At 37.1% G+C, this 14903-nt stretch overlaps 1 protein-coding gene across 1 annotated transcript in view; it reads left to right on the forward strand.

Moving 5' to 3' along the window:
* CHIC2 (cysteine rich hydrophobic domain 2) overlaps window positions 1-12052 on the forward strand; it is a 32530-nt gene extending 20478 nt beyond the window's left edge. Inside the window, exons 4-6 of the mRNA XM_049831920.1 lie at window positions 1673-1729; window positions 1896-1955; window positions 4850-12052. Of these exons, the coding sequence (XP_049687877.1) occupies window positions 1673-1729; window positions 1896-1955; window positions 4850-4900 (168 nt within the window). The 3' untranslated portion in view covers window positions 4901-12052. The remainder of the gene's footprint in view (window positions 1-1672; window positions 1730-1895; window positions 1956-4849) is intronic.
* The last annotated feature ends 2851 nt before the right edge of the window (window positions 12053-14903 follow it).

Raw genomic sequence — 14903 nt, forward strand, 5'->3', positions numbered from 1 at the left:
CATGTTCTTTTCATGGTGCGATTAGAATCAAATCGATTTCCCTACAGCCTTCAGCATTCAGATGGCAATTTTAACAAAGCTTGGGGGCTAGACAAGGGACAAAACGACTGAACTGAATGTTAATTACACTCTGCAGCCTTATTTTCTTTTGATTTGGAGCTGACTGGCAACTAAATTAACAAAAGTGTGACCATAACTGCTGCCCTATTTTCATTTAAAAGGAGAGCAGACTCTAAAAGGCTATCTTTACAAAGAAACAAGTGAGGTCTACTGATTATTGTTAAAGGGCACTGTCTTTAAAAACATAATAATAACAATAACCCCCAAAATACTCAATTCCCAGTTGATGTGATAAATTAGTCACTGGCACATCCACCTTCCGATAATTCCTTGACTTGTGCTTTTTAAAATAAAACATAATAAAAATTCAGTGTAATGATTACTCATAGATAGCAATGATCTAATTTTTAATCATGTGACCACAGTACATGCTTAGATGTGCTTCCCCACAACCACTTCGGTATTAAACTAGAGAGAAACTGATGTTTGAAAACCAAGATGTTAATATTTGGTGGGAAATGAATAATTTGTTGTCTAATTTTTATTTTACTCAGACATTCTTGTTTCTTGTGACAGCACTTAGTTTGATTTGTTAAGGTTCATTTACAGTACTTGTATTTTGTAGTAATAACAGCAAGATGCTTTCTCATCCCTTCCCCTCACCCCTCTCTGCCTTGTAAGGAAGCTGCAGCTGCACTAAGTTGTATTTGATCCTTGTCATTGCTCCGTCCTTTTGCACCTGCAGCTCTGTTGGTCTCATCTTAACACCTGGCACCATGAATTATCCTCTTTTTATTCATAGTAGCAAATCCCATTTAGAGCTAAGCAGTATATATTCTGGCAGTCAAATGACCATAAATGTCAGAATGTATTTCTCAAATGTAAATATAACTGAATAATTATATTCAAAATGCTGTGAAACTTTGTAACACAGAATGTTCTTTAATACTAGCGTGCAAATCTTAAAAAGCTATGCAGAACAGCTTTCAGGATTCTCTGTCTGAAGTGTCAAGTGTGGACAACATAGGCAGTAAAACTTTGCTTTAGAATCTTAAATATTGGGTTAGCTCTTTATACAAATCACAGATTTAGTAACATTCATTTGTGCAGTTTACTGTAACTTTCTGCATTTGGTTTTCAGTCTCTTAAATCTGGATATAAAAGTAACAAAATTTTTTCTTTTGTTTAGTGTTGCAAATTTGTACTTGACCTACAGCATTGCAAAGTAGTTTGCAACATTTCTCAGTTTAGATGCTGACCTTCTTAGAAGTGGTGCATTTAGACCACTGATACTGAAGGAGCAGTGTTCCTGCTTTTATACTTAGATCGCTTTGAAATTTCTGTGGTTTTAAAGTTATAACTGCTATAAGAACCAGAAAGCATACATATGAAAAGTTTTTGTTCCAAATTGGTTGAAGATGGTTATTTGGGTGTCATAAGAAGTTGTTTCTGTTCTAGTTACTATTTAATACCAGAGAAGTTTTGATAGTACTACAGACCACCCTGTACTCAGTCACTGTCCTGTACCTCTCCTTTTCACACAAAAGCAGCTGCAAAACAAAGTTTTTCTAAAACCAGTCAAGAGTAAAATTCTTTCTCATTTGTCTTCCAGACACGAAGATCGATTGAGAAGTTATTAGAATGGGAAAACAATAGGTTATACCACAAGGTGAGTGCCGCAGGGAGCAGCTTCGTACTGTTGGAGTTTGAATTGCACAGTATGGAAACAGATGCTTTTGTTGAACGAAAAATATGAAAGGTGGACAAATGGGCTAGTCTGTGTGCTGCAATAAAATACAGCTCATTTTTCTTCTTTTTCTTTCCTCCTTGTCTAGCTGTGCTTGCATTGGAGACTAAGCAAAAGGAAATGTGAAACGAATAACATGATGGAATATGTAAGTTAAAGGGCTGTTTTGTGAGTTTCTCTATTAAATGATCATTTATTTTGCTTCTGATCTTATTCTTTTCATGATTATTAATCAGTAAAGGTGTCAGGAGCTTAATCGCCTGAGTGCAAGGATTTTCTACGGTTCACAGATGCATGGTTTCATGTGCAGGACTGATTTATAAAGTTATGAATGACTTGAAAACAAGGCTTCACTGTGTTCTGAAAAATAATAAATTAATTGCCAAGATAAAATAGCTTGAACATGTGCTGATGGAGTGTGAAATTTTAGATGCTGTATAAAGAATAACCACAACTTTGGTTACGCAGCAAGTCAGATATGGCTGTTTTATATAATGCTAATCAAGTCTAAAAGTATGGAAGAAGACCTTTCAACTAAGCTGTTGGAGCTTAAGAAACCTTTAGCCTTTTTAGATTTTAACTGCCCCTTACCTCAACTGTCTTGAAAGTATCTTTATCTCCCTCCAATTGGTGTCACTAAAATTTTTCAGTCTCTGGAGTTTTAACTTCAGCCTTTGACTGAGACTCCATAAGCCTGTCTTGGAAATACACAGCAAGAAGTTATGTGCAGTTTAAAATGAATGATGTCCAATGTGGGATTTCAGTTTGTTTAGCTTGCAACCTTTTTGCTCTTTTTTGGTGCTGTTCTTATTTCCATTTTCAAAATATCTTGGAGGTACATAGAATAGGATGAAATTAAGCTGCTAAAATGTAAGAAACATTAGAATTTGCATAATTTCTTTTAATGCTCTAGGAAGTAGGCAATGGGAAGGGTTAACTTTTTAAAAATAAAGATTAACCTTTGAGAAATGTCTACTGTGTTAGTTTGAACTTATCCGTGATCTTTCATTACATGGTACTTTGTTCTTTGAAACAACAAAGCTATCATGCATATGAAAAAATTTAAAAGTGATTAATTAGTTGGAAATTATATTAAAATCTTTTTCTTTTAGTCTTCTCCTTTTTTCTGTTTCTACATTAGATCTTATTTCTAGCCTGAAACAAGATCTTTAAAATGTTTTTTACAGAATGGCTCTATTCAGTTCACTGAATAAGTAGAGTTTTTGTAACATCTATTCTACAAAATTTTTTGGTTTAGATGTATAAGATCTGAGTGAAAATGGAATAAAGCAAATTTCAGAAAGTAGATTTGAGTTTTACCTAAATGGAGGGGGTTTTATTTCACATTTCTACAGGAAAACCTTGTCACATCTGATGTTTTGCAGATTCAATTGAAAAAAACACATACAATGCTAGTTTGTAAATACTATTACCCAGCAACATTTACAGATGAATGTTCATTCTATTAAATACCATTTAAAATCAGTTGACCTGTTTATATTAATAATATGTAAGCATGAGCATGTAGTTTTACAGGATAAATATTGAAGATACTATTTTCAATTTGTGAAACATCTAATATCTGGATGTATTTCATGAGAAAATTTTTACAAAACCTCTCTGTACTATTTTCTGATTTTTTTCAGTGAACTGATTTGCTAGTCTCTTAAAAACTGCCCTTATTGTTGTATTCACAATTTAATTTTAAATAATAAAAACTTATTCTCAATTTTTTTCAAAACAGGTGATTTAAATCAGACTCTTGTACCTCAAACTTGGTGCTTTGCTGACTTGATGCTCTAAATCCACTCTTACAGATGCTAAATAAAATAAATAATTAAATAAATTAAATAAAGACAAGATAGTCTTACACCTTTGGCATAAACACAATGTTCCAGCTTTACTTCTTGCTCCCTTTTTGAAACCTTGCCTGAATATCAGAAGCCTGGTATATCTGAAACATCCAGTGGTTGACTCATGTCAGTGATCAATGGATTTTGATCAGTTTGCATCACTTCTGAAAATAAGTCACTTCTGAATATCTCTAAAAATAAACTTATACACCTGAATTTGATGTTCAGTATTTCAAAAGCATTTACCTTAGAAATAAAATCAGACTTACTTCTTTTCTGATGTTCAGTATCCTATCAGAGATTGAAGTGTTTAAGAAGCCAAGTTGTGTTCTCCTTTACAATCAAAACCATTCAGAAATTCTTTATTAACTTCTTAGAAAGGCATGCTCCCCTTACAAGTAAATAAAATTCTTAGATATGTTACCAGATGCATTTACTTGTTTATGAAGACAGTCATGCTGCTCTATTATGACTGTCTCGCTGAGAAAGAAAATGCACATGTGAACATCTTCTTTAAGCTTTCTATTTGAAGTAGAATAAATACTTGGATTGTATTCTGGAGTGTACCCTACTATATGTACATAGCTCAGAAACACATAGTTTAAATTTGAATCGGGACCAAAAGAATAATCATGCAAAAGCATTAGTCAAGTTTCTTGTTAACTACTTGCAGATTTGTTAGACATGTGAACTCTGCAAAGGTTGATACACCTTTCTGTATGAGTTTTGAACTAGAAACATGATTTAGAATCCTATATTAAGTGGAAAAAATTTTGAAGCAGAGGGAATTGCATGAGTAACTGAAAATTAACTTTGCATACATTGTGCCTTCTGGTGTTTTTTTACATGAATATGTTTATCTCTTTTATAGTTTTTTCCTAGTAAATGAATTATGTTAAAGGATAATTATGTAATAGCTTATTTCAGTTTGTTTAGATATGTTAGGTATTGGTAGGCAAACTTTTCCAATTGAATTTGATTCCTCAAGAGTTTTGATTTTTCTACCCCGTAACAATTATAGCGAACATGACTTTTCTAAAGGTCTCCTATGTAAGAAAAGCACTGTGATATTTGATCACCATCATCATCACAACTTGATGTACTTAAAAGCATGTTATTTATCATTGTAATAGATAATAGGATTGCTGCCACCTTCCATTTAATATATATTTGTTTTCTTTTTATACAGGTCATCCTTATAGAATTTTTACCAAAGACACCGATTTTTCGACCAGATTAGCATTTGATTTATTTATAGAGACTTATTCAAGTATGTTGTCTTTCCAATGGTGCCTTGCTTGGTGCTCTCCTGGTGGTGACATAACATTGGTTCTACAGAATCTTGTGGTGTTTGCATTTTTTTTTGTTTGGTTGGTTTTTTTTTTGTTTTATTTTGTTGTTTGTTTGTTTTTTAAATAAGAGCATGTTCTGAGTGCAGTTGGTCAAAATCCGCAAAGTAATTTCACGCAAATGTTAACTACTACTTAAGTTATTGTTACTTTTATTACTTCTGTTTATTAATGTATCTTGATTTTCAAAGAGTCTTTTATATGTGTGCGCGCGTGTGTGTGTACATATATATATTACTATAAATACACAGCTGAAAATGGTATACAAGTGAGCAGGTATTTTTTATCCCAAAATGACACAACTGATTGACTGTACATTGTGTAAGTCCTTTTAATCATTCATTTACATGCTGAAGAAAGATCTTCCTAAATTTTTGTCAGTGACTAGTCAATTGTAACTATTTTTATTTCGTTTTTGGATATTGGCTAACCTCTTCCAACAAAAGGAGATAAAGTTCTTTCTGAAACTGCTTTTTGGAACCCAAATGTCATTGCATTAGTAGCAATCTCTGTGCTTTTCATGAAGAAGTCCTGTCAGCTGGTTCTGAAAAAGTTCTAATTTAAAGGTTAAAAAAAATAAAAGCAGCAAAATATAATTATTTTACTAAGACTAGAAGAATTGCTGAGAGAATTGCATGCATCTGATTAGTAGAACTCAAGATCACAAAAATATATTAGTATTGCAGTTTATAAAGTAGCTGTTTTAATTCAGGCTAATGCCCACGTATCAGCTTTATTCCTACTGTTTACTGGATCCTGTACACAGAGGTGCAGAAGGACTTGTTTTAGTAAAACTTACTGTCCAAGAGGACCTTTCAGGGTTTTTTTTTTTGTTGTTTGTTTGTTTTAAAGCCACATAAGCAGAAAAAAGTTATTGAAGAAGTCTTGAACAGTACAGTTCCAGATGCAAATGCAGATGCTGTGTATTAAAAATAATCAAAGCAGGGTACACTGGACAACAGTGTAAGTTTAAATGTGTTAGATAATTATTTATTGCACCCTTGCTTCTGCTCATTTTGGTTTACAGAGCTTATTTTCTGTATCACTATAAGACTTTTTAAACTGGATATATGATGTATGCTTGGGTCAGGCCAGTTGTATTTTGTTTCTTCTACTTATATCTTAGTTGTACATATCTTCACACATAGGTTGTTGGTTTTTTTTAATTGCAACTCAATCATATTTTTTAATTTGTTAGGTATCTAAAATTACTGTACATGAACATTAATGTAAGTTAAGAATACGTTCCTTGTACAGTTGTGGTAACAAGCAATAATGTGAATATATGAAAAACCAGATATACTCTGCTTAATATTTGTATGAATGAAAAGTTGATACCACTACAAGAACAATCTTCTCTTTTTAATCTTTTAAATACAAGTTTTATTTCAAGGTAATATATTACAGGTACCTTGATGCTGTGAACTATTTTTCTATGTCTTCAAAATATTTATTCTCTGTAAAATACTCTTTAGTGAGTATTATATTCCTAAATTGTTGATAGTGGGAGTGGTCTAGAATGTTTAAGTTTTCTTAAATCTAAGCCTTCTGTATCTGTTCCCCAAACTCATCCTTTGATCAGCTTTTGGCTGTGGATTCCTGCTGTTTACTTTGAAAATAGCTCGGCTATGCTTTTCGTACAAGCCTACAAGTGTGTTTCCTTGACTTGATGGGATATGGTGTTTAATTAACAAATACCAGTTTTGTGCTGCCTCAGTCTTCTGGGTCGCACAGTGGTTTCTCTCCAAAGTAACTGGTTATAATTTTTTTAAAAATCAATTTCAGCCTCTTCTTTAGTACAAACCTGGGTCTGCAGCAGTCCTCCTCTCACCCAGAAATATTAGTTAAAATCTTGGACCAGTTTCAGCCTGAGAGGGAGGCCAGAAGCCTAACATTGATGGCAGCTGAGGTTTTGGAGGTTGGAGGTGCAGAGGAGAGGTTGGAATTGAACAGAAATGGTAACTGGTAATAAATATTGATGACCAGAAATACACGTTGATTTCCTCAAGTGTCAGTTTTCAATAAAATGAATATTGAATCATACAAGGCCTAGATTTTATTACCAAATTCTCAGTTGACTGTATAGATAGGTTTGTATCATGGATGCAGTTTTCCACTGGTAGTTCATTATTGTGGAGGGATAAGTTGAATATGGCTTGATATGATCATAGCAGCACCGCATTCAGCATGAGCTATTTGCCTTAGTTTACTACCCAAACTTTCCATACTACATTCTGTGCACCACAACTACCTTGCCAGCAGCACCCAAACCTACCTACAGTAAAGCTAATTTGAGTGTGACGTGCTGAAACCAGAGCAGTGAATAAAGTGTGGCTTACAGGTTTACAAAGAGTATCTTGTTAGTAAAGCTTCCATATAAGCCGTAGTGTTGGTTAAGATCTTGTCTATTTCTAGGTGCATCTGCAGTCATCTACTTGGTTAGCAGGCATTTCTGTATTTTAGCTATGACTTTTTCTCTAAGAATTGTAGTATAGAAGTCTAAAGTAGATCTCTGAGCAAATACAGTCAAATCCCTTAGTAAGGAGGCCGGAGTAATTGCCTCTTAAAGCATTTCTGGGATTTTATTAAAACAATGTGTCTCACTTAAAATACAACCAGGAAACTTGAGAAACTGCATATATACATATATGTTTTGCTCAAAAGTGTAGCTCTCCTGATGAGGTATTACACTCACCTAGTATGAATGTTATAAAACATTTTCATACAATCCCTTTTGATTGATTAACTACAATGATAGAAATTGAACATGGCAGGAACTTTAATCAACTATTTAATGCCTGCAGCAGTCATCAGGATTTTCCTTTGATGTTGTTTCTAAAATACTAAATCTATTTATTTTGTGTGTTAGTGAGAAGACATATATTACCCTTTTTTTGTCCAATTGGCAAAGAATGAAGTTGCAACAGTTTGAGCAGGCCAGAAGCTATAGTAGGACTTCCAGGACATAGCCTAGTCTTTGCTAAAATAAATATTACATTGTACTAGCTTGTTCAGCTTCTTGCAACTCAGCAATTCCTACAAATAATCTTAATTGTTTCCAGTTTCTTTGAATAGTAAGAGTTAGGTACCCACTTGATATTAATCATTTAACAAATGATGCTAATTATGTCTGTTTCACCTTTAGCCTGAAAAGCTAATGGTAAACGCATCAATGACTCCCTGTGAAAGCTAATTATTATTTTTAGATATAGTGGCCTTTAACTGGCCAATAAAGATTTCTTTCTTACTGTACTGTAATTGAAATAAATGATTTTTAATCTTTCAGTGATAGGTAGAAATAAGTCCTGAGGGAGAAAGGCTTTCTGTCTGACCCTACATGAAGAATTCTATAGAGCTCATCTGTTGTTAAACAGCTATGATTTGAAGTTTCTACTGTGATTGGCAAACTTCACCAGAAATTAAAATGTTTATGGAGATACGTTACAGAAAGTCAGTAATTTTTTTGTAATAGCTCAGCGAGTCATTTTAATAAACTATGTATGCACATCCAAAACTTCCCATTATACTCAGAGTAGATTGTAAAAACTTTTTGCAGTACTTAGATGTAAGTTATAATCTCTAAATGAATTTAAATGATACTTTTTTGTAAATCTCAAGACTGTGGTGTTTAAATGTAATACTCTATCTCTGAGATATATGCTTACTTAAAAGTCAGTTTTCTTTTTTTTTTTTTTCCTAAAAGTCATTATTTAGCCCTGGAGATTGTAGGGAAGAGCTTTAAAATGCAATCTGTAACTACTCAGAAGCCAGAAGGCAAAGAAAAAGAACATGTCTTTATTCCCTTCCCTCCACCCCCACCCCAAAGTCTTAATTTTAAATTGGTCCCCTTGTTTTGGGAGCCCTAGCTTATGGTTTTTGAGCAGCTGGCAATAATGCAAATTGTCCACCAAAAAAACCCATTTGAATTCTGAACAATTTAAAGAGATCACTTTAATTGAAGAGGCAAAAGACTTGTTAAGCAAAGAAAATCCCTGGTTCTTTTAAGTTCTCCCAGCACTGCTGTTGAGTAATTAAAAGAAGGATCATGATGACCCTACATTAGGTCAAAATCCAGATGATTTTATGTAAAGGAAATGCTCAATTAGAGAGGTCTCAGAGCCCCAAGTGTCTTGGATTCATAGTAGCAACTTATTAAGGGTAACTGGTGCTGGCTAGTTTTGTATCCGTGTCTGAAATAATTTATGTTGCTCTTCAGCAACCTTGCTTATGAAACGAAAGCATTTTAGAAATAAGATCTGTATTCATCACTGCTAATTTGCTGTAATTTCTGTGCTTCTTTTCCCTGAAGCCACATTGCATTTCCATCACAAACAGCTAAGTGTATGATCATTTTAATGCCTTTAATAGCCATATTGTAGGTAGAAATATTAAATTCTCAGGGACTAATAGGAAATACAAAAATGGAGTTAATGAGCTGAATGCCTGTCTGCATGAAGGCTTACTTTGCAAACGGCACCCTAGAAAACTTCTGATTGTAATATGCATGACCATTATGAATGTTATCAATATACAGCTATGAGAGCTCCCTTTGCCCTGTATTATTAGGCTGCTGAATGTCAAAGTATGTTGGATAAGGATAAATGAAGTTTTTTTCTTTTTTTTCTGATTTGGATAGAGGGATTATTTCTAATGGTGCTATCTTCTTAATTTCTCTGTTTATTCTTTGTGAAGTTCTCTCTGTAGGCTGGGTGAGTCAGGGGATACTGGTGTAATGAGAAAACAGTATCCTTCTGCCTAAGAAAGTGGCAAAACTTCAAGGGGAGAAGTACTCTAGAAGCAAAAAAATTTCACTGCTGAAAACATCATGCATTTATTCTTCATTAGTTACAGATATCCATTTGGGTTGTTTTGCTGGTAACAGTATTTTGCAGTTTAATTTTTGAACTTCATCTTTTTGCACACTGATGTTTCAGTCATGGGCTGAATTAAAGACTATTTTTTTAAATTAAAAAACCCCAACCAAACAACAAATCCTTGCATGAAACTTCATATGTTGACACTTCTTGTGCTGGTATGTGTATGTCTACCACATGACACCTGGGTAATACATCCTTTATAAACCACATTTTATTGTTTTCATGGAAGATGTCCTTTTAAAAAATTCTTCTACTTCATTTAGCTTGTTAATATTTCATTAAGATTTATTTTCTTGAAAAAAGTTGCATAAATGATTGACTCCTCAAAATACAGCAGACCATTAGGAAAGATTTAGTAGGGTAAAAGGTGAAACATAGGAATTAGCAGAAGCAACACCCAAACGATTGAATTCGGGGGTTAGGTTTGGAATTCTCTTGAGTCTGATGGAAAATAGTTTTGAACTGAATGAAACAGTACTGAATAATGAAAGTTAAGTAAAAGCTAGCAATCCGTTTCAGTAATTATGTAGACTGTCTTAATTTCTGTTACATTTTTTATTTTAACAAGTGTGTTGTTATTTTGGTTATGCCCTAATTAATAGTCAGTTCTGCTATTGTGCAGATTTTGAGGTGAGCTTCCTTCTAAACTCAGCATTTTGTACTTTAAAACATCTAGACCAAAACGGAATTGCTGATGAGAGCTGTGCAGCAAGTACAGAACAGTCTTTTCCTAAGCTGGAGCCTGAAATGCATGGCTAATTGTTTCCAAAGGAAATTCTTGACTTGTCAGACAGCTCCTGTCATGTGACAGTATATCTAAGGCCCAGGAGTAGGATCCAGTTAGGATAATTTAAGTTCAGGTAAGTAAGACAGACTTTTATAGTTGTAGCTTTTATGGAAAAGGGAACCATTGACAAATGCTCACTTTTGGAGGGCAGATAGTAGGTTTTATAATGTTTATTGAAACATGCTTTCTCCCCTCCCCATTTATAACTTCATCATTGAAAGTTACTTTGCCTTGTGTTGGAAACTAGACTTGGTAGTTAGCTGAAGGGTTTTTTTTTCTGTTACAGTGTTTTAGGTTTGTGAATCCTTTTTTTTTTTTAAATTGTGTTTAGAAATTTTTCAAAAAGTCAGATATCCTGATGCAATATAACTGATATTTTTAGTGGCTGTATGTTTAAACAGATTTTGTTGTACCAATATAAATATCTCGCTCATCTACTCTAAATGTTTATTTCTGATCCTTCTGTGCTTGCAACAGGCTTTCTAACTTGTTAGGATATGCAGTGTACCTGCTTGTTAATATTGTCAATGAGCAGTTTGGTTCAGTGAGATAAAAAGGAACACAGAGTAGTTCCTGATTTGAAAGTGTAACTTGGATGCTTGTGTCCATAAAAGACTGAGTACGGCAATCAATACAAAACTAATTCCAAACATAAATTTTAAAGAGAACAGTAAACTACAAAACAGTGCCTAAATGTTGTGTGCTAAATTAGTCCTGTGAAATTCATGTTGCTTTAAAAGAATTTGCAGAGAAATGCATCAGATTGTATGTGCTTAGGAAAAACCTGTTAAATGTACAAAGCAGTAGTGGTAAATAAGTCACTGAAAGGATGTTATCTTTCAAGTAGGCAAACTTTAAAAACAATATTTTGGACTATGTTAAAAATCCTTTCAGGCAGAAAATGCGTAAGCAATAATTTACCCTAGAACTGGATAATAAGGAAGCTGCTATTTACAGAGAGACTTGATGGTAATTTTGCCTTTTGGGCATCTCCTCTCATGAAGAGTTTAGAAAGATAGGGTTGCTGCAATTTCCACTATTGTAACATTCCTCTTCAAATATTTTAAGTCGGGCTGAGAGACTGAAAGCTTAGAGGCCAGTACTGTGTTCACAGGGCGCACGGCTTTGGGAGGAGAAGATAGGAAGAAAAGGACTTTTTTTAAGGCTGCACAATTGTATATATGCATATTTAAGAGTATTTAACCATGTCTGCTAAATTACTGAAGTTAATCTATTGTTGAATTATAGAATATTATTTAATACATCAACATTGTTTTTTCCTGACCTGACCCGGAATTGGAATGGACTCCAATATAAATTTTTTTAAAGCATTTCTTAAGTTGTATGTATTATAAACTAATAAAACAATTGTTAACCTATCTCCTAAGCCTTACCCTTTTTCATCTATCTAGTATGTTGGGGGAGGGAGGGAGGGAGGGGGGTGTCGGTAAGGAAAGGAAGAAAAAGAAAGAGGAAACCCAGAAACTTCTGCCTTACCTTACAATGGTCTCTTCTAATTTCCAGTTGATACTTTTAGTCTAAATTGGTGGGAAAATTAAAAAAAAAAAAAGTGGTTTTGCATAATTTAGGTGACTCCAGGGCTAGAATTAGCAAATTTAGAGGCATTCCCTGCCTTAAGTGTTTCAAACTGGCTTTTCATTAAGTCTGCATTTGGAGTTCTTTAAACTTTTCAAGCCCTAATGGTGGTAGGATTTATTATATGTATTACCACTATGGTTGAATAGTAATGTTGTAGCTGTATGCTTTTTTCTTTTTTTAAATACACTAGTGGTCTCAAACAAGATATAGTTTCCCTCTAGTTAAGGCAGACACCATGTGTTCAGAAAGGAATCGCTCCCATCTATGTAATTCACATGTTTTTAAGACGCTCAGATACGAAATGGTGGTTAACCTGAACCTTAGGAACAAAAACTAATCCTGTGCTCTCTGGTGCTCCGAGGACGGTCTTGATTCTCATCAGCCAGCTGCTTTTCTTTGCGCGAAACATTTAACAGCTCTTGGCTTCTTACTCTAGTCTGGAAATCTTAACGGCCTCTTTATAACGTGCCCGTGTATAACGTGTATAGACGATACAGATGCGTGTGTGTTCGATGTGCACATGTATAAAAAAGTGTGTGTGGGGAGGGGTGCTCCTGCCAGGCGCCCTGAAGCATTCCGGGTGTTGTAATTTGGGCTTGCAAAGCGGTATGATACAATGTTGCCGAGCAGAAAAGCGCACGATAGATTTAATGTAGCCAATTGTGTAGTTTTGAAAAAAAGAGTAACTGTTCAGTGTGAGTTAATTTTGGATTTTTTCAGCATCTCTCTTTTAGGCTTTGTGCCGCATTCTTCTAGACAAATGCGTATTCCATGTGGGCCACTGTTCTGCTAAATGCTCTCAGTTCTCCTTTTGCAATCAAGATTATGTTGCTAAGGAGATTTTGCTTTTATTGGTGCCATTGATTTGTGTTAATACGTTTTGAATACCTCTCGGTATTCTTCCGCAGACAAGGCCAAAAGAAAAACTTCCCCGAGTTTCCCGATTTACATTACAAATGGAGCGGTGGTGTAATGAAGCCGATATAAAGTGGGCAGTTGAAAGGGAACTAAAGAAGGGCACTCAAGTGAGAAATGAAGAAATGTGCCGAGAGCGGGCTGCGGGCCGCCTTCGGCCCAGCTGCGGGAGCGGGCCCGGGCCGGCGCAGGGGCAGCGGGGAGAGCCCGCGCCTCCGTCCGCCCAGACCACCCACTCGCCGCGGCCCGGCCCGGCCCGGCTCCGCGCATCCATCGCCCCGCCGCTTCCGAGCGGCCGCGGGCTCCCCCCTGGCCGCGGCCCCGCCGGGCTCCTCCAGCCCCCGCCGGCCCCCTCCGCGCCGGGCAGCCCCGTTCCGCGGCAGGCAGGGCAGGCCGAGGGGAAGCTCGGCGGAGCTGCAGAAACGTGCCCTCGGCCTCTGTGCCGCCTGCCGGGCGAGCCCCCCCCGACCCCGGCCCTTGCACGGCACCCCGGCTCCCGGGGCGGCCGGGCAGGCACGGGGCGGCCTGGCCTGCTTTGTGTCCGTGCACCGCCGCGGCCGGGCCGTGCGGAGGGCCTGCTCTCGGCCGCTCCGGCTCCGTGGTGCCCCTGACGAGGGGGCGCTGGGGCTGCCTGGGCGCTGCCCGCGCTTTAAAAAGAAGCAAACACACCCCCCCAAGCAAAAAGAAAAAAAAAAAAAAAAAAAAAAGGAAAACACAACGCTGTCAAATAAAAAAAATGGTTTAGAAACACCCGAAGCCTTTTAACCTTGCGTTCGTGGATGGCTCCGCTGAAGGCGAGGCCCAGGAGGACATCAGGCCTCCTGCCCTCGTGTACGGGGACAGGACCGCCCTTGGCGGCTCTCGCTCTTCCACGTTACGTGGACGAGCTCCTGAAGGACTCAAAGACTTGGTGGGTTTTTACATGAAAAGATTGTTCCGAGAACAATCTTTTCCAAAAAGCCAAAGAGCGTTCCCGCCTTCCAGGATTTGCCGTCACAGAACTCTTCTGCCTGTGGTGACCTAAACCCCCGGCCCCTGCTGGACATCGGGATGGCACAGAGAAGGCCTGGGTCTACATCCACAAACAAGGTAAAGGAGCCCTCGCGGACTGATGTCTGTACTCGCAAAGCACCTTGGTGGTTGCACTGCAGGTATGCAGAGAAGAGGGGTTACACAGCCCCCCGCCCGGTGTCACAGGGAAGCAGCGTGAGCCCCGTGCCACACGCTAGTGAACGAGCTGGGATAGTAACTGGCTTCAGGCACCTCGTTTAGGTTTTGTTTGTCCCCTGACACGGGGAGGTGACCCAAAGTCACAGTATCGCCTGACTTCTGATCCAAAGGAGCAAATGTGGTTTGAAAGAGAAAGGGTTGCTCCACCTTTTGCATCAGGACCAGCAGTCTGCTTTATGTCGTATATTGCTTACAGCAAAAATGCCCCATTGCGTGTATGTAGGCTCAGCTTGCTTCTTCACGTTGCTCCACGTTGTTCAAGCCAGAGATCTTAATTCTTAGGCTGTTGATGACATTGTATGTAGCATAAACTTCTTGCACTCTTGCTCTCTGCAGTGTTGTGCCCGTGCCAGCAGGATAGGAACTCAGGCTTGCTGAATAGATGGGAGGAGTAGAAAAGCTCAGCCTCTTTACTCGTTCTTTGCATGACCTTTTGAGGACTCTAGGTATTAAGTGACTTATTTCTATTTGCGTGCCTTTGAAGAT

Source organism: Accipiter gentilis, chromosome 3 (genome assembly GCF_929443795.1).
Source record: "Accipiter gentilis chromosome 3, bAccGen1.1, whole genome shotgun sequence".
Taxonomy (NCBI): domain Eukaryota; kingdom Metazoa; phylum Chordata; class Aves; order Accipitriformes; family Accipitridae; genus Astur; species Astur gentilis.